A 27,821-nucleotide genomic window follows, 5' to 3' on the forward strand; every position below is an offset into this window, starting at 1 on the left:
ACCAGCCAAGCTAGCTCGCTAGCATGCCCGAGACAAAAGCCTGAATGAAGTTCCTATGGGTGCAAACACCATCCAGGTACCGCTGCTCTGCCAGAAGTGTGAACGCCGGGAAACCATCTCAGGTTTCGTTTCAAAAAACCCCTGACAATGTGCGCCCCGTCAAGAAAACGAGACATACGAGCTTACCCCTCCTGGTCCAGCTTTTCTTTCTTCTGTGCTCAGTTTGAATGGTGTGTTGTTGTAGGAGGGCGTCCTGTTCCGGGGTCACATCCCTCCAGTCGGCAGAGCTCCGGCGGACTGAATCAACGCAGCCAGAGTCCTGCTGGATGTTCAGTACCGCTGCCGGCCGCCGGGGCCGCCACCGGCCCACACTGCACTGTGCACAGGGTTTAGGATCTATTATAAAACTGTATGTGTCCTGTAGAAACATCAGTGGTTTACCTGAGTAAAGGCAGCAATGTGTGCATTTAAAAATATGTCCTAAGATAGGGACTGGTCTTTATTTATGAGCGGGGAGGGGGCGGTGTTACACGAGGGAGGCACTTCCGATAATATTTTAAACGCTGGGCAGGGAGTTTTTTTTTTTTTTTTTTTTTGGCTTATAAGAGGGTCGTTGAACTTTACATGGTCACATTTTGTATTAATTTTAACAATTTGAAACTTGAGCCAATTGGCTTCTTGTAAAACATGGAAAGAGGGCAAAATAAGAAATTCGTAAAAAAACAAAAACAGCAAAACTTTACTTTAATTACCCAAAATAAACTTTAAAAAAAGGAAAAAGAATAACAGGAAATTACATGAACAAGGCGCTAAATAAAACTATAGTAATAATAATAATAATAACAATAAACATATTTCTATAACCTAAATTTAAATGTGGAATTATAATATTTTTTTCATTCATCTTGATATTTTTTCCACTCATTTGATAATTCTCTAAGTATTCTCTCTCTGTTTTAATTTTTTTTGCCACCTTTTATTTTATTTTTTTCAATTTGCAGTACATTTCATGACAAGTTGCTGATTACCCTTTTCCAATGTTTCTGAAAGAAATCAAACCAATTTGCTAACGTTTGAAATATTTAAATGCTTGTGAAAGGCGTCTGGAGGCTGCACAAGAAAACTGTTGTTAATCTAGGTCTCAAAGGGTTAAATACTCTATATATACAACATAATATAAAAATAATATAATATAATCAGAATATACAAAAACCTCACAGATATAAATGCCACTTTCTGTCTTGAAACAAGTCATTTAATTTGGCTCACTTTATTGATGTTTGAGGGAACAGGGACCTAATCCCTTGCTTGTCAAGTATTCATTACCAACATGAAATATGCATTTTTGTAGCAATAATGCAGATTCCATTTTTTTTCGACAATCTGACCGCACTGCAAAAAGCTTTAAATTGAAATGTTCCAGTTTCAAAACATGTATAGGCTACCTGTTGTTTTAAAGTTATAAATTACTGTACACCCCACATGGATGCTATTTTCATCTTCATAATAGCAAAGCAATGTAAACATATCTGCTAGCCTATGTTAAGGTCTTGGTCCGGCAGTATTATACATTAAATACACCTGTGATCAAGATAGCTATTCTCCAAATGCAGTATATCTGTGGATTTACATTATTGCCAAAACAAGAAACAACTATGGATTGAATAGACGGTGACATTGTTGGCTCTGGCCTTCATGCATAATCAGCCTTTTTTTAGCTAACATATGGCTTGGATCCTAGAAAGCCTCAGTGAACTCTGCTGTTGCAAACATGTTTATTGAGTGTGTGTTTCCCTCCCAACAGCAAGTGAAGCAAATGTTAAAAACAGCAACAACGACAACAACAAAAACAGGATGCAGATAAAGGACAGGTCTGCATGGGACTTACGTTGAGAGGATGATTTGTCGGTTTTAGCTGCACACATGTGAGTAAGGCCTGAATGTTAAAATATTTGTACCATTTGATATAATTCATCAATTACAATCAGTTCAAAGGCAACAGTAGTACATTTTACAATTTGCAAAAGTAGCTCATTAACTCATCAGACTCCCTCCTCCTGGCTCAAAGGGACAGTTCATCATAGAGATGTCCATCTTTCCTCTATTATAATGGCACAAGATGGCACTTGGCTTACGGTGCTCAAAGACCTTGTTTGGAGCAGTTTCATATACCAACTATTTTTTTCTCTACCAAACTAAAAAAACTTGATGAACAGCATTACAGATAAGAGGCAAAAAAATGTAATTTTTTTTAAGATTTGGGGCGAACTGTCCCTTTAAAGCAGCAGTGTTTAGCTAAGCCCATTCTGAGGGGCGTTGATGACCCATATTTAAAGCCTATTCCACAGTAAATATTTCAGTAGCTTAAGGACATTAAAACTTCTCGCTGTGTAATCCACAGCTACGCTTGCTCTTCTGTAAAAGTCATCGTTGTACAGAGATTCATAGAAACGACAGAGATGGTGTGAACTGTTACGCAAAATAAAAAGGCGATGAAAAGCACACCACCTTCTCTGCATGACTGACAGCAAGATATACAGCATGTAAAGTATTCTGAATGCACCATAAAATTATATCATACAGCACATAAATACAGAGCTGTACAAGCATGGAATCTCTTTCATGGCACCTGGCACATTAGATCAAAAATGCAATGAAAATCACTGTGCATAACTTAAATAGAAAGAACACACACACACACACACACACACACACACACACACACACACACACACACACACACACACACACACACACACACACGCACGCGCACGCACACACACATTCATACTGCAACATCTGTTTACATGGTCTCAAGATTAACACTTACAAAAGGGCACATTTTGAGAAACACAGCCACAGGCTAAAATATGATTGGGTTGTAATGCCTTATGTTTTCAATATAATTTTCTACATTTAGATGATATATTTGTCTAGCACCTGAGTTCCTGTTTTTGTTTTTTTTCTTAGCTAAGAGTGCTAATTTTCATTAAAGGAATAGTTGGACATTTTGCGTCTTGCTAGTTAGATGGGAAAAACGATACCACTTTCATAAACTGTATTTTCATTCAATATCAAGACAGAGCTCGGAGACAGTTATTTTATCGTAGCATTAAGACTGGAAACAGAGGGAAACGGCTAGCCTGGCTTTGTCCAAAATTTAAAAGACAAAACAAAAAACACCTCTAAAAACCTGGGGGTTTTACAGATTCAGTCTGTGATTTTTGATAGTATGCTAGCGTTCTGAGAAGGAAAAGAGACATGGCAAGCGTGACATGTAAAACAACGTGGTCAGCCTCTAGTGTGATATATAGCATATATGTTGGACAGCACTTCCTAAACAATATTAATGGCCTAATGTGACAATCACAAGCGTCAACTGTCCCTGTCATTTGGTGGTTGATCTGCTCTGAGGGTAAGTAAGGATCTCCTCAGTGTCATTGCTTTTCTAATTTGAGGACAATTTCGGGTTGCTGTTCTTCTTTTTGGAGTTAGTTACTCACTGCTGCTAGCTGCTTTTTAGGTTTCCTGGCAATAGGTTGCACACACAACACACTGTGAAAACATCACACCTGCCATGTTCTGCTGGCTGTACCTTCAAAATAAACATCGATTCAGCTGCGTTACTACCTCCGCTGCCCGCTTAAAGGTCAGACAACTCTGTCCCCCGATTCCATAATCGTACCTTTTATACAGAATGGCGAGGCAGAATAACAGCGCATTATTACAGCGCCTTGAACAGGCAGTGTAAAAGGGGCTTATGTTTCAGTCTCTCAAGTAAGCTAAGCTAAATGCTGCTGGCTCCAGTTTCATATTTAACAGACAGACATGAGAGTTGTCCAGACCTTTTCATTAAACTCTCAGCAAGAAAAAAAATATTACCAAAATGTGAAACTATTCCTATTATACATAAGCACAGAAAAGGGTCTGCTTCCTACGGAAACTTAGGAAGGCTAGATTCCAGAGCAAGATCCTGGTTAACTTCTACAGTGGAGCAAGAGAAAGCGTACTGACTGAAACCATCACGAACTGGCATGGTTCGCCCAGGACAGGAAGGCTCAGCAGCGGGTGATTAAAACAGACCAGAACATCACTGGTACCCGTCTACAGAGCATCAGTGACCTCGTTGAAGTGAGGTGTCTGCACAGAGCCCAAAGGATACTGAAACACAGCAGCCACAGTCTGTTCACCCTGCTGCCATCTGGGGAAAGATACAGAAGTATCCGCTGCAAAACCACCAGACTACAGAGCAGCTTCTTTCCCCAGACTGTGAGACTCTTCAACTCCTCCTTCTATGCCAAAAAGATGCAGCAGGATTTAGGGTCAACTTTAATTTCATTTTTTCTTAAACTATGTTTGAAAAGATGACAAACAAATCTACCTTGTACCTTGTATAATGTGTAGTAGCTGTTTGGTAAAGGTCTGCTTAGTGACACAGCATGGTACACACAGGTCCCATTAAAAGTTATGTTCTCATCTTAAAATAAATGGTAAATGCTACAATGCTTTCTGTCTCCTGGCACTCCAAAGGCAACAAACTGCACTTCAAGGCAATATTACACATCAAAACAGCAGTAAAACACAACCTCTTCTCAAAATATCCTTCATGACTTTGTACAAGTAATTCCGGGCTTCCTAATTAAATAAAATACAATAAAATATGAAACAAACAAGACACATTTGCAAATAGGCAGCTGAAATGAGAGGAAATACAACATCCATCCAGTGTCGTAAACCGTACAAAAGTTGACTTGAGGTGAAACTGTCGCCCTGTAATGGATCTTGTTATGGTGTTGTCTAAGGTCTTCATAAAGTTTGTCTGCAGTTTGCTCTCTGCAGAGCGATGCAGTCAGTGAGATGAACTTTCAGTCTCTGCTTCTGTTTCCGTGATTCATGACACTTTTGCACGTGCAGGTGGTTTTCAATTGGCAATTTTAACATATCAGAGAAGCAGGTTTATGTTTACTGTCGATACGTCCTCGAGTCACAGGCGTGCTTGAGGGGAGAAAGATGAGTGATTTCCTTCATTGCGACAATATCTCTTTGTTGAGATTAAGCTGAGTGGTTGTATCATCTTTGGATGTCTCCATTTAGTCGTTATTAACCACAGACGGGCTAGTCAGATGTAAACATTTGCGGAGTGTCTTTGAATGCCATCAGTAAAGTAAAATATTTTTGTGTTTTCTTCCCTTTTATCTCCATAAATTGAAATCCGCAATTTTTTGGTCAGTGTTCAGGTTTCCTTGATGCGATGCTCTTCACGGTCTATTATCTTTGGCCAAGGAGTGCATCATCCAGTTGACCTTCGTCTTCCAGCTCTCCCGCAGAGCTTCATTGAACTTCACTTTGAAATTCTTCAGTGCCTCTTCCTCTGATTTGCCCAAAGCTAAAGAGTCCTTTAGAAAAATAAACAAACAAAAAACCCCATTATCAACATTATCATCGTCCTCGTCAACAGCAGCAGCAGCATCGTCACTCTTGCATACCTTTAGATACTGGATGTCTTTGAAGGAGGTGAGCTCCGGCAGTCCTGCTGCCTTCATCATAGCAAAGAGGTTGACGAACAGTGTCCCGTTGCGACACAGGATCTTATAGGCCCGCTCGCAGTACTCTCTGAACCTGACAACATGATGCAATACTCAGTCAACTGTTTAAAATACGTGAACAGAATCCCAGATCAGTAAACAGACTGATACAAAAAAAGATGTACCTCTCAAACTTCTCACTGTTGTTTGTTCTTCCTTGTTGGATCACGTGGACGAAGTCATAGGTTAAGATGAAAGGCACACGCTCCCTGTTGATCCCCAGTTTTCGCTTGAAGTTGCCCAGGAAGTGCCCAAAGTCGATGTGGAACAGCTGTGGTGAAGCAAAGACGAAAATGACTTCTGTGATGTGAATCACTGACCACAGTCACATTTCTTAGAGGGACAGTTCACCCCAAAATCAAAAAACAGATTTTTCTGTTCTTACCTGTAGTGCTATTTATCGATCAAGATTGTTTTGGTTTGAGTTGCAGAGTGCTGCAGATATTGGCTGTGGAGATGTCTGCCTTCATTCCACAGAACTAGATGGCACTCGGCTTGTGGTGATCGGCGCGCCGAGAAAACTCAGAAATCAATTTCCAGAAATCATGACCCTGTTACTCTAGATAACCTACGGAACTTATTGTGAGCAGTTTCAGTCAGAAACTATTTTCTTTCTACTGAACTACACACACCAACCAGCCTCCTTCTACGCAGTGATATAGTTGGCAGGTGACATTTAAAGAAAAAATAGTTCCTATATGAAACTGTTCACAACAAGGTGTGTGGATTATCTTGAGTAACTGTGTCATGATTTCTCACAAATACATTGCCAGAATCTAGATTTATAAGTAGCACTTCAGTCAAGGGGAAAAAAACCTATTTTTGATTTTGGGGTGAAATGTCCCTTTAAAGACTCACTAACTGATGAGCAGTGTATTAGTTATTAGTCACAGTAATTAGTTACTTCTCTCAAAAGAAGTTGAATTACTTTACCAATTATTGCATACTAAAGTTATTCATAAGTGAGAAATGTAAATTTTGCACTACTTTTAAATATCTGCCCAAATTCTCTATTAACGTACACATGGCTATATTATTTTTGTGTTGCTGTAATAGTGTGAGACAAGACATGAAAGCTCTCACACCTGCACTTAGACTATAACTCACCACCTTATTTGTGTCTTTGATCTGAAGAGGGGAAAAATAATTTCCAGTATGTGCAGGACAGCAAACCCAAATTACCTAAACTGTCGGCCATTGTGTGCAGTAACATTCTAATATTGATCGATTGATTGATTCCAGTCATTCATTGTGCCGCCGTAAGGTTGTGTGACATTAGATTATAACCAGGAAAATATCTGTGTAATAGGCTGCATTGGTCTGCTAACATCAAGACAAAAATAATGACTAATGAGTCTGTTTAAATTTCTGTAAATGTAATTGCATTATTCAACTGAAAAATGTAATTAGTTACATTACTGGTGGAACACTGGATCTCATTCCAAAGTGACCATCTAATCTGACAAATGACTCATTGGAATTAAATCAAATTAAATATCTTAATTTATACTAAAAATGAGTATTGTAAAAGGTAAATGGCGCTTGACTTATTGGTTGCTGTCTGTAAACACCTTCATCAGTGAAACTGAAAGTAACAGCCAACTCCAGATTCACTCTCGTTTGGCGTTTCTCCTTGCAGTATTTGGTTTTTTGTTTTCGATGCTGTGTCTCTTGGTGAATTACTTCTGTGAGTCTATACAGAAACACTTACTACATGTTTCAGCAACTGTAGTAAGTGTTCAGCTGCAAAACTGCATTATGTAGTAGAGCACAAGTAAATTCAGGTTGACACCCATTTCTCATTCTATGTGTAATCGCCCCCTTGTGGTACATTTCAGTTCTGTAGTGTGAAGATAAATATCATCCCACCTGTCCAGTTTCCCTGATCATGATATTGTCGTTGTGACGATCTCCAATACCCAAGACATAAGTAGCTACACAGTAGCCAGCGCAGGACAGCGTGAACTCCTCTATTGCTTGATCAAGTTTCTCCCTGATGACAAAAAAAAGATCAGATAAACAAGGAAGCGAAGCATGAGTGAGTTTTGATCTTACTGTACATTTACACTTCTCTTATCTTTATCATATAACCTACAGAACACACACACACACACACACACACACACACACACACACAGACAGTCATGAGGCAGGATTTCCTCACTGCTTTATGAAATATTTACAGCAGGAGTTCCTGTGGACGATTAATGATTGACTGTCATGTCCTGTCACGGTCTCGACGTGCACAGAGGTTTAAGCTTTTACTAATTTTCTCCGCTCCATTGCGGGCGCTGCAGCATTTCAAGCTAATTACCTTTCTGTTCTGTCGTGCAGTCAGCTGGCCATGTCTTGCCAACGTGACTTACAAAGGCTTATTCATTACATTGAATGGTTCTCTCTCTCTCTTCGAGGAGCTTTCAGGATAGACCTTCAGACTGTCTGGCACCAAATCAAAATCTACTCTCGCTTAATATTACTAAACCTGTAGTCGCCTATGCACTTTGTGTTGGTCCGTCATGGTTTTAAAATTCTGCACACGGTAAACACTTTGAAGTAAACACTTCAAACCACATGCGCAGATATCCAGAGGGCATTTCTCAAAACATGAAACATGCTTACATGCTCCCATCTTAAATCAAGAAAAAGGATTTTTCTACACATGGTCAATTTTGAAATACCACTCACATACTCTGTACCTGTATGTTTTTTTAAATCAAGAATTTAAAAGTATTTTTGTTAATTAGCAGAGGTGTGGACTCAAGTTGCATGACGTGGACTTGAATCAGACTCGAGTTACAAATTTAGACTTAAAACAAAAAAAAGACTTGCGACTCAACTTGAACTAAAATTCCAGTGACTCATTCCTTTACTTGGACTTGAGTGTTTTAACTTTAAAATACTTGATACCTTCCCCCAAGCCCAAAGATTAAGATTGTTACTATAATATCATAATATTCTACTATTCTGTTGTTAAAATGGCATTTAGAGTGCTTAATAACTTGTTCAGGATCCACAACACGAAATGTAGGAGTAGTTTGTCAGTCTTGACTTGGGGCTTAAGTGCAAAGACTTGAAACTTACTTTACAAGCATCTAATTAACATATATGGGAGCACTCGCATTTTTAAGCATAATATAAAAAACCTTAGAAATGCACTTTTAAGCACAATATAAAAACCTTATAAATGGATTATCACACATTGTAGTGTAATTGTAAGCATATATTAGTATATTTTATATGATAACTGATGTACAGTATTTCTAAACAATTATAACCTCTCCTATGAAGACAAATGTTACTATTGAACTTTGTTTTACTGAATTGTGATTCACTATCTCTTTATACGCACACCTCTACTTATGGCTTCCTCACAGGCAGAGCTATAGTTGTCAACAAATGATGATTATTCATCACTAAAAAAAAAAACAAATTCTGAAATGCCGATTTCAAATTTAAAAATTTCACAAAGAGTAAGTGCAAGATTTGTTTGTGTTGTGAACAAAACATAACAATAACTAGTATAACATGCTGTATGCATTTGGGACACAGTTTTCGACAGAGTTGGCCTAGCAGCACTTGGGGATCTCCCCATGAGGCACTGGGGAAAGTTACTGGGTAAAAGGCCATTTGGATAGTTTTGCTGATCATGATAAACAATTTGAAAGTGCTTAGTGTGCTTATAATGGACCAAGTGTTGGGCTCCTGGGGTTAAAGGGTAAAGTATGTTTCTGTGTGCAAGTGACTAACGGGAAGAACAATTTAAAAAAAAATCCAGTATTGAGCAAGAGACCTGCAGCTGGCAGCGGCAACACAAGCCGCAATGTAACCACTCGGAGCATGTCCACCCTCGGTGTCATCCACTAAAAGTGTTTCTTTTTGCTATTCACCAGCTCAAAATATTATTTTAAGTGTCCGATAGCGTTGTGAGATAGCCCTTTTTTGATAGAGTAAAACCCTTTTCGTTTGTCCAGTTTTAAGAATACCAATGCTACTCTTTCAATAGGGTCAGCACTTCTAAAGAGCTAAATACAGTATCTACACAGTAGAAGATGACATTTTGAGACTCCAGTGGTAACCACTGCAGCACAGTCGCTGATCATACTCACTCAGGATTTTTAGATTTGAGCCAGTTGAGCAGGGCATCCTTGTTGAAGGCAGCGGTGGCAGCACTGTTGCTGCTGTTGCGCTGGATGTTGGCGATGGTGTCAGAGTTCTTCACTACCTCAATGAGCCCCATCTTGTTCCCGGTGGACAAGCAGCCATATGGGATCATCCTGTGAGTGTTTGGTGAAATGAATAGTATCAGGTTGGTTTTCAGGAGCTCCTCGTGCAAAAGCATCACCAGCTGCAGCAAACAGCCGCTGCCACTGTACCTGAGATCCAGGCCTTCTCTCTTCCATAAATTCTCCATAAGCTGGATCATCTGGAGGGTCAACATGTCTTGTCGAAGATCTAAAGGGGGTGAGGAAAAAAAGGCGAAAGAATCATTATGTTGTCACGACTGATCAAATTTAAATGCAATGCTAACTTTCACCATGGTACTGTTCAGCTTCTAACCTTCCTCTTTTTGAATTTAGGGGACATCCCTTTCCAAACCTGCCTGTTAAATTTATCTTTCTGCTACATTTCAATGCACAGCCCTGTATGTGAACCCTTCAGCAAATTCCTTTTGGGCTAAATTGATGTAAACTACAACTTAAATTTTGACATTGTGTGGCTGGTGTAAGTTAATGTGTACTGAATGTGTTTGTATTGACATTTTCTTGTGTCTCACCATCTCCGTTCTTGAAAATGATTCCCACCAAGTCACCCTGAGCACAGGGGTTTTTATACATCAGCCAGAGCGGCTTCATCTTGGAGTCCATGAACCTGCACTTGTCTGCACTGCAACAACAAAAACACTCTATATTAACACATGATAATTATAATCCTGCCAGATACAAAAGGTTAAAAAAACGTTTCTTCAAACCCTAACACCATTTCAGTTTTGCCACCCTTGTAAAATTTTAAAATTGTACTATTATTTTTTTTACTTAAGTTCTTAAGAGAATACTTCACCCACAAAATTATCATTTCTCTATTACTAACTCCCCCTGTGTTGTGAAGAACACTTTATTTTTCTTGTATGCCCAGAGTGAAGGAAGAATCCAAAAAAGGAGAAAGTTCTTGATAAACTGAAGTGAAAAGGGTCCGGGTTCAAGGAGCACTGCTCGTCCCCGTGTTAGACTGTTTATGCAGAGGTGTTTTCAATAGTAAGGCTTTAGAAAACCTGTGTTTGGAAAGCACTAAGTATACAACTGGTTAAATGAGACTTGGATTACACTGAACGAGTTGTATGAGAGTTTGTGAATGGATGTCTTTGTATAGTTTCCTTTTTATTAAACACAGCCCCCTTTTACTCCAGTGTATCAAGAATATTCCCAGTTTTTTTATTCTTCATTCATCATGGAGGCATGTGGAAAAAACAAAGTTTTCTTTACAAAATTAACATATCACAGGGGGAGTAGCTGCTAAACAAATAATAATTTTGTGGATGAGGTATTCCTTTAAATATTGTATCTCTGACTATTGTCAATTGACAATTTGTCAATATGCGACATAAATGTATTATTTTATAATTCTGTAAATCTAGAGAGGGACCAAAACTGCCCCTGAAAATCCAATTAAGCTGTTTCTTTTGTGTGTGTGTGTGTGTGTGTGTGTGTGTCTGGCACTAACCAGATCTCAGTGAGGATGATGCTGGGGTTGAGCGGTGACAGCAGGTCTGACAGGGCCTCCAGGTACGACTCCTGCCTGATACACAGCTTCAGGTCATCTGCTGTCATCCTCTGGGAGCCCGACTTGACAAAGTCACTCAGGGCCTTCATTTTGCCCAAAGCCTCGATCTGGGAGGGAGAGGTAAGGGTGAAATTTGGAACAAAACGAAAACATTTCAGAGCTTGACGTCAGTGTGTATTAATGAGTGACATTACCTGTTTGGTTAAGAGCTTGATGTGGTGGATGTTTCCCCTGCAGTAGGCCTCTAGAATCAGGCCAAAACGCAAACTCACGGACGCCACATGAACCTCTGACCTACAGCAAAAACAAACTGTCAATCAAAAGGCTGCAGATGCATATAGTTGTGTGTTTTCCGCTGAACTGTGTCTCACCTGAGATGCCAAAACAGAAAGTGTCCTATCCTCCAGTTAGACAAAGCCCTTTCTAGCAGGAAAGTGGTGAGGTCACAGTCTAAGTAGGACTCGTACTTTAGGACCTGGACCAGCTGAATTAAGTACTGCAGCAGTTCATCATCACTGTGTGCAGAGAAAATGTTGCAAGCTATTAAAACTCAAAACATGTGATTCTTCATGAGCAAAACACGAGGGCAAGAAATATGTGTGTACCTGAGCTTCCTGAGGCACCTGATTGTGAAAGAACGGACCGCTGGATCGGGAAAACTATAGTCTAAGAGCTCCAAGGCATGGATGGCAGGGAGGTCCGGCCAGTGCCTCAGTAAACTCACCATCTGAGGAGAAACACATTATTATTTTATACCATAATGAAAGCAATTAAAACTGTTTCTGTTTCTGTTTCTGTTTCTACAACAATGGAAACATTTTATTGTGATCACATCTTTCCTGGTTAAGTTGATTACTTCAAGCAGATGATCATTATCACAGATTTTTTATTCTTGACCTTCATTTCTCATGCAGATAACCATAAATCATGATAATTGACAGTTATTACATAAATATGTAGTAATGAAAAGGGCAGCTTGGCTATTTGCCTAATATTATTGACTGTTTCAAAATAACATACAGCTGCATTATCAATGCACTGGATCAGGGAGGTTTCAACCACAGGTGGTTTCCCCGTGCACATTAGTTTTCTGTCTCCATCACTCACAGACATGACTGTTTCTTGCTTATTTCAATGTGCATGCAGCACCAGTCTCAGATAGCCAGCTGGAAAACAGACAGGTTACTGCTACAAAGTATTATGGGAGTAAAATAAAATTTTAAAAAGTAATTAATTAATAGAATTACCTTAGATTTTTATAAATCAGTAAAAAATTACAAAAATTACATAGCAAAACAAGAAGTTAGCTTCAAAAAGTGCTTTAAAATTATAAGAATTTTGTAACATAATTTTAAATATGTAATTATAATAATTATAAACACAGTTTTTTCCAGCTTTTTTTCCCCTGACATTTCCCCTAGTTTTTTAAAAACAAAAACAGTTTTCTAAATCTACTAATTTCCAGCAACATGTATTGCATTTGTGCCCTATGTTTTTGAAGGAAATTGCACCATTTTACTCAGAATTTAAAGGTTTAAATACTGGTAAAAAGTATCTGAAAGCAGCACAAGAAAAGTAATGCTGCTCCAGGTTTCAAAGGGTTAATGTGTATTATAAGAGGAACTGGGGAACATAGGACCCTGGGAACGTAGATGTGCTCCCCACTGTGAGGACCTAAACCTACTTTAGACATTCCCTCTTAAAATTCTCTGTTAATACCTGAACTACGTCCTCACGCCGATTCCACTTGGAAATGAGGAGCAGCTTGGACAGACTTTCAGGAAAACGGTCACGGACTTCTGTGCGGAATTTCCACAGGAGCTCCTTCTCGTCCTCGAAAAACTCGGTGTAGTTTTTGTTGTCCATGATTTCTTTTAGTTTCATGTACTGCAGAGAGTAAAATGACATAGGTGGTCAGCAAATGACAACTGCTGTTTTTTAGCTTTAACTGTGTGAGACCTGTAAACTGTGAGATGTAGAGAGTCTTACCTCTTCTTTTGTGGCAATAGCTGCATCACCGTTCTTCTCCATGTCACTCACCTGAAAGTAGATGAGGATTTTGTAATACAAATGATTTCAGTATATACTCAAATACAGCCTTTGGAGAATAAGTACCTTGTCTAGTGGAGGGTAATAGAGAGGATGTGGCCGGATGTTTGGGAAACGAATGAGAAGTCCGGCAGCACTGTCAACATTTGGGTTCTTCTCGACCGTTCCCATCGGGTTCAACAGGTCGCTTTTGTCATCTGTGATTAAAAAAAAAAAAGTCATGACTGAAATGTGTCATTTGGTAGATGCTTTTATCTACTTAGTGAGTACATTTTCATTCAAATCTCTAAAAGTGACAGCACGTGTTAAACTCACTGCCCTTCCCAAACCACTAAGAAAGATCATTTTGGTAAATAAAGATGAAGTCATAATTAGCGAACAGAAAACTGTCATTTTCACATTTCAAAAAGGCTGTCATGGGCATCAGTCAACGTGTAATGTGTAAATATGTGGGGTTTTAATGGCACCAAACGTCATTTTCACGGTGGTGCTGCTATGCGCTCTGAAGGAGGCTGTCAACATGTGAGGTGTTTTTGAAGAGGATGAAATGTCAGAAAAGGTAGGGTCTGAAAGTACCAGGAACAGATGGCCATGTGGACAAGAGGAACTCCCCAGTCTTCAGCTGGTCCTTGTAGTCGAACACCATGGTGTTCACCCAGGCTATCGGACAATCCTGAGGAGAGGGACAGGGAGGATTAGAATTTGTTGACTGGCTTTAAAGACCATCTGCAAGCAGTGAAATTGGGCAAAACAGAGCAGAAGAGCGACAGAGAGTACTCTCATTTTCAATCAAAGTTATATTAAGATTTCATCATCTGATCAAAAAAAGATGAAATTATTTTTAATCAAAATACAGGAGCTTGTAGTGATTTGTCTCTAAATTATATTCTAACATCTATATGCTCTTTTCCTGTCAAAAAGTTGAAAACAAGTTCAACAGCCAATTGATTTTGCAACATTCAAAAGACATATTTACATATGAATGATTTTTATCTATTAATCTAAAGGGCATTGAATCTCTCTTGTAAGACATCTACTTTATTTTAGACGGTTGTTTGAATTCAAATCAAATAGCACTACAAAAAACTGAAATATTTTAATGGCCATAAATAACTTTAAAAAGTATTCATGACATCTTTTATTTTCTAACTCATCACGTTAAATTATAAAACGTGTAGCAAAAGACTTTGCAGCTGTTGTTAAAAAATGCATGACAGCGATGCCACATTTATATGGTCGAAAGTTGAAATGTAAAGTAGCAAAAATGGAAATAAGAGGAAGAGATCTACAGAAAAATAACTTCCAATGTGTCAAAAACAAGACAAACACATTCAAGCTGAATGCGTCCAGCTAAAAAAAGAGATGCACATATACACGACGGACTAAAATAGCTCAACTTCTGCCTGTCTGCAGGACTTCTCTTCCGGGCAAAAGAAGAGAGAAGTTGCAAAGAAAGCAGAAGTGGCCTTGATGCCTATAAACACACCTGGGTGCCATGTTTGGGCCGACCTTTGAAACAGGTTGCCCACAGCCACTGCAATGCTTCAAAACAAGAGAGGCTGTGACCACAGCCGCAAAAAAAAAGGGGAAATTGTTGTTTACTGTACGTCCCACTGTACAGTAAGTAGGTGTGAGGAGTCGGTGTCTCAGTTTAAGACTACTGTTGGTGTAGTTTGATGCATAAAACAGGGTTTTAAAAATAAGCTAACGGCAAGAGGACTCCGCTGGCATATTATAAATGTTACTTTTGTGATACTGGAGTAGCATATCCGTTTGAAATGTCTGAATGTACCCATACTGAAATGTAATATGTGTACATATGCTGAATTCCAGATATGAAATACATGTACATGGGAGTAAAAACAAGTACACTCACAAATCACTTAGAAATTGGAACAGTTTCATATATTGACATATATGTCTAGGCCATACAAATATGTATGTTTACATATGTTTGATACATTTACTGCCATATATATCACATACATTATGATTTATACATATAACATAAATGTGTACGGGTTTCAGCATGAAGGTCAGTGTTCTTGCCTGCAAAGCCATCTAACTTTTTCATACACCACTAATAACTAACTACTACTAGATTAATAAAAAAAAACATATATAAGCATAAAGATTTTTGGTATGTACTTTGTTTTCAAAAACTTGCATTCATAAATTAAATATATATCGTTAACAGATGTGGTTGCAACAAATAATGTTGTATAAAAATAGATCTTATAGGTATTCTTAATATACTGTATATGGTATGCATATAAATATAAATATAAATATATATATATATCTCCATCCTAAAGCCCATCAAGATAAGGTTTTATTATTTATGTACATATTAAAGACAGATATTTTTCAAAAACATATATAAGCATACAGAATTTTTGCATATATATATATATATATATATATATTGTTTTACAAAAATTATCAATTCAATACAGATTGTTAATATATATGGTGATATATAACATGGTATAGAAATTAATCATAATGATATTTTTAATATGCACATCTACTAATTTTACTGTGGGTATATTTTATATCATAAATATTTATTTTTATATATCCAGAGGATGCATGTATGTGATGATAATATATCATAACTAACATATACTGCTACATCTCTTGATATAAGGGCATTTGTGTCATTTTCGTATGGGTAATAGAGCGGCAGTTAATAGTAGAACTTTATTGTTGCTTAATCTGCTGATTATTTTCTATGAAATGTCAAAAAACATGTTAAATCCAAAAACATTTATTAACAATTTTATGAAACTGAGTAAAAAGGTGTTTGGCATTTTGCCTTAAAAAATGAAGATACGTTTTATATCTAAAACAGCTGCACAGTTTTTAAACCTCTGCTCTAACCTGTCCCAAACACAGGCCTAAAAGATGAAAAGTAAATTAAAAAGTGAAATGCTCAATGGGTGAAGGGGAGAACTGCAACTACGAACGACGACTGCAAAGATGAATTTAGAATTCCTTGAAAATGTTTGTCAATTCCTTCCTTCCTTGGAGTGATGTACAGATAAAAGAACTGAAGCGGATGAAATGCTAACCGCAGCCTTGCCATTGAACATACTTGCACAACCAGACGCAGCAGCAAAACACACCCACACAGCAAACACACACTGACTACACGCACCACACAATAGAGAGGAAACAGATCTGTTTGTGCTTGTTAACAAACTCACACCCACCAACCCAAAACACTCGCCCCCTCCATCACAAGTTGTACACTGAGGACCCAAAAAACTGTGTGAGTTTCTGATAAACTTACCGCTTTCTTATTCTTCTTTTTAGTGCCGCGGGGTTTCTTGGTTTTCTCAATGACAGCGTAGAGCGCGAAGCACAGGCGGCTCATGCGAGGCAGGTCAGCCACGTTTATGTCAAACTCCAGCTTCTGATCCCACAGTGGCTCAGAGCTGACTGCCACCTCTGAGGTTGTCACCACCTTGCAGAGGAGTTCGCTGCCATGGAACAGACCGGCCTGCACCACAAGCTGGAGAGGAAACACATATACACAGTGGTGATTAGGTGGAGGCATGACATGTGGTTTGGATGCCGAATAGTTTGTTAAAGGGAGATTGTTTGTGGAAGATTAACAGACTTCACGAGATGATTCAGAGTTTCCTGTGTCACTCAGGCTATGAGTCAAAGGGTCTACACATTCATAACGTAAGCAGGCCGCGACGCCTTTCAATGTTATGTAGAGTCTGTCCAAAATGACAAACAGCCACCAGAGTCAAAATTCAATATTGTACAGCCATTAAGCTCCTGCCTTTTGCCAAATCAAGATAGTCCTAAATCTATATTTACAAAATATATGAGTGGCTGTTCTCCCCCAGGGTGTTTTCAAACCTCAGCCTGCCAACTGCAGACATGACTGATAATTATGTGACAGAACAAATTTGCCATGAGTCATGCTCTGAGGCAGCAGCCGGAAGTGCACTTACACTTAATAAGCCATCTAAACAGTAACATAGTTAGTTATGAAACTGAATCATAAGCACAGACACACATTAACAGAGTTCCCTACTTGTCTTTTCGCTCTTTTTCTTGTGTGTCAAATTGGATGAGTAAAAAATAAATAAATAAATAAAAACACAAAGAAGTGAATATGGAGTGTTATAACTGGATGTTTTTAACACTGGATATTTTTAAGCACTCGTTTGCAGGGGAACAGGCTTTAACAAACACTTCAGCAAACACTGAAGCTTAGGTCAGGGCCTTTCTGCAATAGTAACAACATGCATGCATCGCCTTCAAAAAAAGAAGTGCATTGAAAGCGAGAGAGGGAGAGACAGCCTGCAGTCTGTCTTTTTTCTTAGAATCTAGGCCTCAGAATGAGATGTAAAAAGCAGATAGGCCCTCCCCACTTCCTGTTTTGAAGTTTCAGCCAACCGCCTTGATGAATTATGGGAAACGTGTGGTCTGGACCATGTGACCCCCCTGTCATTTACATGTCAACCTCGCTGTTTCTACAACTGAAATTGAGATATTGGTAAACAAGTGACTGCCACATTTCATTGAGTGTCAAACCCACGCAAAACCACACCAACCTTCATTCCTTCGTCTGCATTGACTCGGCTGCCCTGCAGCAGGTGAATGTAGAAAGGCTCATTGATGGACCACAGAGAGGACGTATTCTGCTGTAAGAAGGAGTCAGAGGAGGGGAAATGTTAATTTTTCACTTCCATTCTTTAAATTAAGTGGAAAAAGACAACTAAGGTTGCTTATTGTATAGTCTTTTTGATGACTGCTGGAGGGCGACCTTACAGATATTTTTTTGTTTTTATGTCATTTTGTTGATTGTTCAGAGCTTGACGATGCACGTCAAATGTCTGTGAGAATGGACAATAAAGTATCATCTTATCTTAAGATATCCTACCAAAATGCACACACAAGAGTTCACATGATTTCCTATGAATTAGCGACCTGCGAGTGTTGCTATGTCTTCAACGTAGAGTTATGTAAATGATGTTCAGTTTAAGAGATCAGGTTTGGGGAAGTAAAGTTAATGTGGTTAAGTTTACTCGGAGTTCCCACAATTCTGAACACTGATCTTAGGGTAAAGTCTTGTATTTTGTGACTCACCTGCAAATTTGCATTTCCTAAGATGACAAAAACATGCCAATGAAGGCAACGAGCACGAGCCAATCAGAGGGAGAGAAGGGCAGGTCATTCCTTGCTATCCTATGATTTGCAAATTTGTGACCCATCCGCCGCTCAGGACCTCTTTTTTCTGTACTCTCCTTCTTTTCTTACATGATTTCAGCCTTCAAAAATACATGGGTTATGCACGAATTACTAACTCATCATTAAGTGGGATATGTACGAATTATGGATCATGGCTTTTTATAGGAAAATGTGCAGTGCATGAGAACAGCCTGTTTCAAGCGGTATCATCATTGTTAACGCTGTTGTCGCACAGACAGCCGGATTGCTTTTTGTGTTCCTCAGAGCCTTACAACAGATCTCAGTTTTCACAGACACTCTGTTTGTTTCAATGCCCACTATTTCCACTACTGGGGATAGTAACTGCAAATAACTTTCACTGGTACTCTCTAGTAACTGGAACTATCGCTACAAACAAAAGCGCTATCTTCTTCCTGCTCTGGTTGCGCAATAGCATTTCCTTTGTGCCGTAAATTGAGCCTTCATTTGCCTGGGAGATTGTACTCTATGACAGATAGGACTGCAGTGACAGTGACGCTTACAGGGAACCACTCTTAGCACTTATGATGTCGTTATTCTGAAGCCGTTACATTGTGCATACATTTACATCATACTATGTTATAGCAAAAAACGTTCACTTTATCCAATTTAAAACAGCATTTGTAGCAATGGCTGAAGTCTAAAATCAAGAGACTGTTGCTACAATGTCCTGTTTGGCAACACATCAGAAGATGGAAACACAACAACGTACACTTCTTAAAAGTGAAAAAGAGGAACCAACTTCGAAACCTGGAAAAAACTGACAAAAGTACTTTGATTAAGTGTTAAAAACATGTAATGTCATTGTTCTTTAGCACTCATATTTCAAGATTTCAAAGATAAAAGCTTAAAAAAGCAGAACAGCTTTCATTTTTTCAGTGCAGTTCAGGGACAGTATTAGATGCTCTATGTGAAACTACAGTAAATGCAAGCACAGGTGTAAATTATCAACAATTGTATTGCACTGCATGTTTCAAAGTGTGCCAAAGTCCACAGTCCGGTTGAGGAACGACTGTGATGAGGACAGAGAAAAAAAGAGTCACAGCTCTGTTAATGAAAGATGACAGCCGTCAGCTGACCTCTTACCTTCTTCAGGGGCAGCGGAGGAGGTCTGGACAAGGAGCGACTCTTGTATGCCTGGCTGCACATTCTGCCCTGCTCCTCCTGATATTTGCTGATGGTGGTGTGGTGCACCATGGTGAGGTGAGGGTTTTGGCCATTTCTCAAACACAAGAATATGTACTGGGAGATAAAGAGAGACAGAAGGGGACAGAAGATTTGTTTACTGGTACAACCATCAGTCAGCTCACCCACAGATATTTCCCAGTGTTCTGATAGCGCTGGTTAACTCCTGGAGGCTGTTCATTTGCTGTAGGTTAATGCAACCGAAATCTCATTATGTGTGGATGGATGCAGTTCCTTTCTGCAGGGCTGCTAGACAGATATGAGTCACCCCTGCAGGTAGCTGGAGTTTCAAAGTCAACAGTGGAGTCTCCTGCCACCAAAACCTTGACTCACCCCACTCCTGATCTGACAATCATTTCAGATATTATGGACCAACCGCACAGGGCATAAAAGAAAATCACCCACGTCCACTGAGCAAATAACAGCTCTTGTGACGATACAAAGTGTTTGTAATAATTTGGCATTTTGACACAGATCAACAGAAAAGTGCTCTTTCAGGTGAAAGTGAATAAAATCGCTATAAATGTATCAAAATCCAGCACAATTAACCAGTTTGATTGCACAAGTATTCACCTGCTTACTATGAGACGCTTTAAAAAGCAAAAACTACATGATGATTATAAATTTTACACAAATCTACAGTCAGATTATTTAAAAACATCAATCAGAAGGACGACGGTTGAAAATGTCCAACATACTGAGTATTTAACAGTTATGTAAATCACAAAAATATGGCACAGTTGGGTCCTCTAAAAGTATCAGCTCGTCAAGCTGACTGATTGCTTATCAAGTCACAATCGTACGGCAAAAAGTAGGGCTGGGTATCGTTTAAAAATTACAATACTAATGTCCTTAAATTGACATCAAAACCAGTAGAGCACTTCATTTGATGGCTTTTTTTGTTCTACTTCATTTGATTCCCATCAAGTGAACACAGGCATTCAGTTACATAAAATACCATCAGCCACTGATTATTACACAATAATATTTTGAGTGTTCAAATTATTAGAGTATTTATTAAATAATTGTACAGACAGTCACATCGCACTCTACTTCATCACACAGCAGACTGTACTGGTTATAGCTGCTGCGGCTAAGACGCAATCATTTGTTACATTCAATCGAAGAACGATTGTGGTTTTTGGCTAAGAGCAAAACCATACGAATAGTCTTTCGTTTTTCTAGATCTAGGTAAAAAATGATCAAACACAGGTATCATTTGATTGGAGAAATTCCCCTTCTACTTAGTACTGGGTCATTTCAGTTGATACGATAAAGGTATCAAGTACTGACTCCCATCTTTAGTGAAAGAACCGAAAAAAAGGCATAACATCTAGACTAATGTTTTCCTTGAGGCATGTGGGAGCCTCTGAAACAAAGTGGAGAAAGATTTTATGAGTTAATGAGAAAACTGAGCTTTTTTTACTCATTATACTGATGGCCGTTTGACATAATCAAAAACCAAACATCAGCAAAAAAACGGCATAAGTTTGAATGAGAACAGGGAGAAAATAAAATATGATTAAAACACAGAAAAACTCAAAAACACTGCTGCTGCAGTCACTCACTTTGAACTGGCACAAAGGATGTTTCCCATAGATGAACTCCCACCTCCCATTGACCTGTAAGGTGTAGTCCTCAGGCTCCTGGCGTACTGAGCGAAAGACGGTGGCCTTCTTCTTCAGGGCGCTCTTCATCAGAACCACTGGGGGGTCCTGAGGGTCCTGCTGCAGCATGAAGCTCTCCTGAAAGAGAGACATTGATGCAAATATAGGCGCCAGGCTCATCAAAAATCACACAAAATGTAGCTTTCATGACGGTGGATGTTGCTCCCGGGTGATGTTTTGGAGGTGGTGTTTGTAGTGTGGGAGCGGGATTTCCAAAGCTGCTCACATTTACCTGAAATCATCCTCTGATTTGTCCCAACACCCTTTGCAAATATGACTCATGAAAAGTCATAAAGATCAACTCACATCACAAGCCTCAAACTTGACATTGATGAAAATCTTCTTGGTGTTTTTTGACTTCATGCTACCACTCTGCTGCGGAGAGCAGCATGGCTCCAGCTCGCATGGAAAGCTGTATTCCAACCACTGCTGCCATGGTAACATCTGCCGCTCCTGAGCCTTTTCTTCACAAAACGTACGCATCTTCGTCCGAAACTCATTCACCTCGTGGTTCTTCTGGGCCTCAAACTCATGCAGACCTGGAAAAATCACAATGAAATCATCACAAAAAACAAGTATTGTACAGTGAGAGAAACACTCTGCTAGTTGTGAAATATTTCTATACACAAACATTTAGTTTGTGTATAGAAAGTTAAATATATCACTGGAAATGGTAAATGGAATTATTATAAGTAAGCGTAGCTGCACTGCATTTTCAGTTAGCTACATTAGTTCAAACCTCTCTAACTTGTTGACCTTCAAAGATAGAAATGAAAGCTTTTTTCATACCTTCTTGTCCATACAATTTATTTTGCTAACTTTACTAACTGCTCAAAAAACTGTGGTAATCTTTTCCGACTGACTGAACTGAAGCTTCGTGAAGATGACAAAAGAGAATAAGCTCCATTTTCAAGTTAGCTACAAGTTAGCTTACTCACAGCTAGCCAGTACCTTTTTCCCCTCCCAAGATTATGAACCACAAATGTAAAGCAAACTAAGACAGGATTTATTTTTTTTTAACTTTGTTATTTAAGTGCAAGTTTGCTAACTTTGCTAATGGCTCCAAATTAGTGGTAATTTAGTTGTGCCCATAATTAAGGTTTTCAGTTAGTCAATGGGATTCGTCTCTGGGACTACTCGGCTTGCAGCTCCAAACTATCCACGTAGTCCCGCACTCTGAATCATGGTCACATCCTCATTTTCATCCAATAATTGTGCTGTTGCTATTCAGACTTTTCTGCGCAACAGAGGTAGGACTCAGTCATTGTTTTGCAAGTTACAAATAAGTCTCAAGACTTTGCATTGAAGTCCGAAGTGTGGTCCCAAGTCCCTTGTGATTTTTGAGTCCTAAACATGTCACTGACCAAATGAAATGCCACTTAAACAACAGAGTAATAATATATGACACTTGCAAAAATCACAAATGCTTTATAAATTTGCTCTCTGTAATTTTCGACCAGCATCGCAACATCGCAATTCCTTTTAAGTAAAACGCAATTAAAGTGCGTGAATAAAATTATCTTTAGTATAGTTTTTTCTAACTGGTGCTCAGTAACATAACATCAGTTCTTCATGGCTCTTGCTGCAACTTGATTGGATACATTTTTTTTTGGTTCAAACAAAGTGCATCATCTTTTTTTTTACATTTATATTTAACCAGGTAAGTCCCGTTTAAATCAATAATCTCTTTTTCAAAGGAGACCAGGCCAAGACAGCAGCATAAAAATGTTACAAACAACAATAACCATAATAAAAAAATCAGAGAATACTCAGTAACATCTAGAAATGTCAAGTACCAACACGATTCATACACCTGGGCTTATGAGGGGGCTTTAAAATCAGGCAGTTCTCTTAGTTTGAAATCTTTCCGAAGGCTGTTCCAAGAGTGGGAAGCAAGAACATAAAAGCTTTCTCTCCCCCCGCTCAGTCTGTACACTAGGAACAGACAACAAAACTAACTCTTGAAATAGCAGACTAGAGCTAGAGTCAGATTTCTGTTCGATCATCTTGGGAATAAAATGTTGACATGCTGGGAATGAAAAGGATTAACATTAGTTGACTTATTTAATTGATTAGTGGCACACTTTATAAATGATGTATTTTAAAATCTTTGAGCTTAGGGGAAGGTATCAAGTGTTTTCAAGTCAAAACGCTTGAGTCCAAGCCAAGTCAAGAGTCACTGGTCTTTTTTTAATTTTGTCCATATTCATTAAAACTGTGACGTGAGTCCACACCTCTGCCATGCAAGATTAAGAATAGGATTGTCATCTTCATCTGCCACAACCTGAAAAATTGTGACGAAAAAAATTCCAACAGAAATGGCGAGAAGTGACATGAGACCAGACCTCAGAACAGGCTGTCATCAGTAAACTTACAAAAGTAATAATTCTCAAAACAAAATATTTATTCAATCAATTTGAAAAGCGCTAAATGCTCTAGCAGCCGCCACCAAAGCTTCCCTCATGATGAGGACGTGTCACTGTATGACTGGGACGGTGATTGTCAGTAACTACTAACTGATTAGTGTCAGAGTGAAACAACATGGCAATTCAATATGAAATTTCCAGAGGTGTGGACGGTGATTCAGAGAACTTAAAACATGCTAGAAGATGTATGTTACACTTAGTAAGTGTACAACAATCCCAACAACCAGCAAAAACCTCTATATAGCATGTCAGCTCTATCAGAGGAGGATGCTGCTGACCTTTGCCAATTAACAAGCTGATCTGGGTGTTAGTGAGTTTCTCCACTCGGTCGCCCTCCCTCGCCACCAGCCTCAGAACACACATGAAGGGCCGCACGTCGCTTATGCGCCTCGATTCTTCCTCCAGTTCTTCCCTCTCAGCTGTCTGGTTGATGCAAGTGAAGACGTATGCGTCGGGATCACCCAGTGCGCTGAACAGGGCTTCGCTTCTGGCATTTTTCCAAACCATCTGAAACAAGAGACACCAGCAACACATGATATTGAGAGCATGGCGTTTATAACCTGAAGTGTACAGTGTGTTCTTTGGGGCTGTGAAATTTATGCTTGAGGGGTCGTGTTAAACAAACTTTATCCATACCTCGACCAGTGCCCTAACTATTTTCAAAACTACTGTCAACTAAAGTGATGTTGAAGAAAATCATGTTTGCCACCACTCTGATTTCTCTAATTTGCTCAAATGATACCCGATTGTACAAAAAATTACCCCGGCAGTTTTTGAACATTTTCTAAAATTCCTTGTGAATAACCCCCCAATAGGAAAGACATTTAATCTCTTAATCATCTTAACAGCTTCCAAGAGTATCATTACTTAACACAGCTAAATCAAACAGCCTGAAGTGGCAGAACTGTTGGCATAGAAACTGGCACATTCACATTTAACAGCAGATCCGCCTCAGTAGAGAACTGGCCGTGTATACCAAGGAGGAAAGCTGTGGCTCCTTCACCAACAGTTGCATCAAAACTTCAAGATGAATCAAAAGCACACAAGGGCATTGTTCGGATTGTGTCATGTTTTAATTAGTTTAATGTCTGAAGGAAATATTAAGCCAATTTGCTTAAAAGCGTATTGAGTAAATATTGTAAATAACATTTTGGAAACAGTGGAGACCAGAGCTGCAATGTTGTGCTGCAGTCTTTCCATTGCACCAGAAATACAGTGTTATCTTCTGACAAGCATTATGACATCACACATTATTTTTAGACGAAAAAATTTTTCTGTCAGAGATCTCTGATCTCTAAATGCAGCTGCTGATAAGGAATTACAAGGGGATGTGAGGGGACGTACTTTTTTGATGCTTTTGATGGTGTCGTTTGGAGACACAGGGAATTTGAGGAAGATCCCAGTCGGCAGCAGGAAGTCCATCTCCAGGTCCCCCTCCTTCTCCCATTCCTCCTGCATCCCATACTTCCCCGGGGGCATGGTGACGGCCTCTCATTTACCGTCAGCTCCTCTGCTGCACACTGGAAAACAAGCCGGCCGTCCACACAAAGGAAACACACAGCCAGGGTTAATACGTCCACTATTAACACGTGTAACTGTGCAGTGTTTATAAAACCCCGAACCATCTAACTGTCCGGGGTTGTTTCTGGGATCAGAACATATGCAGAGTGTGTATGACATCCATATGAATCCTGCAGTTGATGGGACTTGTTTGCACCTGACCATTCCTCCATCTCTTCAATGTTTAATACATATAAAAACGTGGATATAAGATACAAACTGGTAAACAGAGGCAGTAGCATTTGGATTCTTTTTGTTTTTGGAGTGCTGCTATCCGTTTGTATCAATCCCTTTAATATACAGTTCAGTTACATACATTGAACTGTACATAATTGAACTGTATACTAAAGGCAGTTCAATTACATACATTTTAAACCTCAAAGACTGAATGTAAAAAAAGGTGCTCGGGGGTCAAATATGGTAAAGACACACTACTAAGAAACTCCAATCCACTGAATCATACACACTACAAAAAATACAGATATTTTTTAATGTGATATCCTGCTTCCCGCAAATGTACCATACTGAATGTGCAGAAAGTAAACACTGTATCTTGAGCGTAATTTCAATAGTTCGCCATAAAGTAATTCTACACTACTGATTTCGTTAAGAGGAACTGCGTGAGCTGCATTGCCTGTTTCTTAGTGCCAGATGTATGCTGACTTGTATATCAAAATGTAATATAATGAATTTACAGTATTATTTCAACACATTATAAAGGTCTCTAAAATCAGCAATGGGAGAGAGATCAGCAGGTGCACATACAACTAGAGTCCGATATAAAACGTGACATTTTGCTGTGTGAGTTAAACTTGTACAACAGATGTATGATAGCGAAAGCCTTGCCAACCTGTTAGCGCAGACACTTGCCTGTCAGCTCTACAAGCCGGTCATCTCTTCATTGTTTTTTTTTCCCAGCGATGATGGAGGCTGTAACATCACGGTGACATGTCTCGGTCAGGCGGCTGCGGGTGTATCCGTTAAGTTGTAGAGAGGTGATGTGTTGTAAATCCAGCTCAAACGGACGAAGCGCTCGCACACGGCTCGTGTGAAGCGTCGGAGAGCTCCCCTGCGTCGGTCAAGTGCGCCGTCATTCATGCAGTGATGTTGATGCGCTGAGCGGCTGCGCTCTGCCTCTGCAGCTCCCTGCGGACCAAGGGACCGTCCAACAAAACTTTAGTTCGCGCGAAGTGAAAGTAGATATGACTCTCTCTTACTCCCGCCCTCCATCCCTTAGATGTTTTTTTTTCTTTCTTTTCTTTCTTTTCTGTCAAGTTTCAGTCAAGCTTATTAACTGAAATTAATAAGTAAATTGGAAACAATTTTAATAATTGTCATTACAGTAAATTTTTCAGAGCAAAAATGTCAAATATTTGCCGGTTTCAGCATCTAATATTTTTTTTTTTCTATTTTTGTCAAAAACTCTTTCCTTAACATTTTATTTAATTTTTGTAAATTTATTTTAGTCATCCATTTTAATTATTATTTTGTTTCCTCACAAATTCAGCAAATGATTCATATTGCTCTTTATAAGACTGTTACCTGAAAAGATTTCTTTTGGGCTTTCAGATCCTGTGAGTAAAAGTAGCCTACCACAATAAATGTGTTTACAGGGACATGAATAACCCCTTTACGATTGGGTATTTGTTTTATTCTGTTTATGTGTTGGAATATGTAAATAGCATATTTTGTTGATGAGAAACCTGAATATGCTAGCCAGAATACTCTAATAGAAACTGCGCGTATACATGTAATGTGAATGCGCATTATGTCCCGAATATGATCATAACCAAGATAAGACTCATAAATGGATTAGTCATGTCCATGTTACCGTAGTCAATTTTTTTAAATAGAAGGAATAATAATACTAATAATGATAGTAATAATAATATTATTAATATAATAATAATAAGTAAAAGTCACTTTTTGAAAATATATTAGTAAAAGAACATAAGTGTTATGGGGAAAATGCACTTAAAATATCCAAAGAAAAGGGACTCAGTGCAAAAAACAAGTCCCTGTTATGTGTTATATTATTATATATTACATTTTTGCATTATTATTACTAAAAACATTCATGTGTAAGTTGCATTTACTGCTGTGTGGTCTAGGTAGAGCTTTGTTTTTAGATAAATAGATATTTCACAAACAGATGTTATTATTTATTTATATTTTATAAGCTCATCAGATGTTTTCAGTTCTAAAACCTTTATCTGTATCCAATATCAGTATCCAATAGCTGATAAATAAATACATGTAACTGAGTAGAAACTAAAGTATTTCCCTCTGAAATGCAGATGAATAGAAGTGTTAAGTGGCACCAAGAAGAAAGACTCAAA

At 38.7% G+C, this 27,821-nt stretch overlaps 2 protein-coding genes across 4 annotated transcripts in view; both read right to left on the reverse strand.

The window, feature by feature from the left end:
* The window catches only part of ctnnbip1 (catenin, beta interacting protein 1), a 29,319-nt gene extending 29,016 nt beyond the window's left edge, over window positions 1-303 (reverse strand). The window contains exon 1 of the mRNA XM_042492581.1: window positions 187-303. The gene's annotated coding sequence lies outside the window, so the exon portion shown is untranslated. The remainder of the gene's footprint in view (window positions 1-186) is intronic.
* Window positions 304-4,195: 3,892 nt separating this feature from the next.
* On the reverse strand, window positions 4,196-26,631 carry pik3cd (phosphatidylinositol-4,5-bisphosphate 3-kinase, catalytic subunit delta). Of its 3 annotated transcripts, none has more exons than XM_042491959.1 (23): window positions 26,353-26,631; window positions 25,267-25,442; window positions 24,201-24,429; window positions 21,803-22,035; window positions 21,398-21,574; window positions 19,731-19,886; window positions 17,990-18,076; window positions 16,708-16,929; window positions 13,989-14,085; window positions 13,479-13,609; window positions 13,353-13,403; window positions 13,083-13,250; window positions 11,969-12,090; window positions 11,735-11,878; window positions 11,558-11,657; window positions 11,304-11,470; window positions 10,360-10,469; window positions 9,959-10,037; window positions 9,692-9,859; window positions 7,455-7,578; window positions 5,711-5,856; window positions 5,487-5,619; window positions 4,196-5,396 (listed from the first exon to the last, which is right to left on the reverse strand). In XM_042491959.1, the coding sequence occupies exons 2-23, from the start codon at window positions 25,399-25,401 to the stop codon at window positions 5,259-5,261; spliced, it is 3,117 nt and encodes a 1,038-aa protein (XP_042347893.1). In that variant the 5' UTR covers window positions 25,402-25,442; window positions 26,353-26,631; the 3' UTR covers window positions 4,196-5,258. The 3 variants fall into 3 exon arrangements, with proteins under 3 accessions (XP_042347893.1, XP_042347890.1, XP_042347891.1); XM_042491956.1 differs by having other exon boundaries at window positions 17,990-18,079; XM_042491957.1 differs by having other exon boundaries at window positions 17,990-18,079; window positions 26,333-26,631.
* Between the last annotated feature and the right edge of the window lie 1,190 nt (window positions 26,632-27,821).

This window comes from Plectropomus leopardus, chromosome 8 (genome assembly GCF_008729295.1).
Source record: "Plectropomus leopardus isolate mb chromosome 8, YSFRI_Pleo_2.0, whole genome shotgun sequence".
Classification (NCBI taxonomy): domain Eukaryota; kingdom Metazoa; phylum Chordata; class Actinopteri; order Perciformes; family Serranidae; genus Plectropomus; species Plectropomus leopardus.

Excerpts from the sequence above, each read along its gene's own strand:
- pik3cd (XM_042491956.1), bottom strand. The coding sequence starts at position 25,401 with ATGCCCCCGGGGAAGTATGGGATGCAGGAGGAATGGGAGAAGGAGGGG. Across the intron at positions 16,930-17,989 it reads ATGCAGACGAAGGAATGAAG|CTTGTGGTGCAGGCCGGTCT; the intron begins GTTGGTGTGGTT and ends TTTCCTCTCCAG. Across the intron at positions 7,579-9,691 it reads CTCAAATCTAAAAATCCTGA|GGAGAAACTTGATCAAGCAA; the intron begins GTGAGTATGATC and ends TTTTGTCATCAG.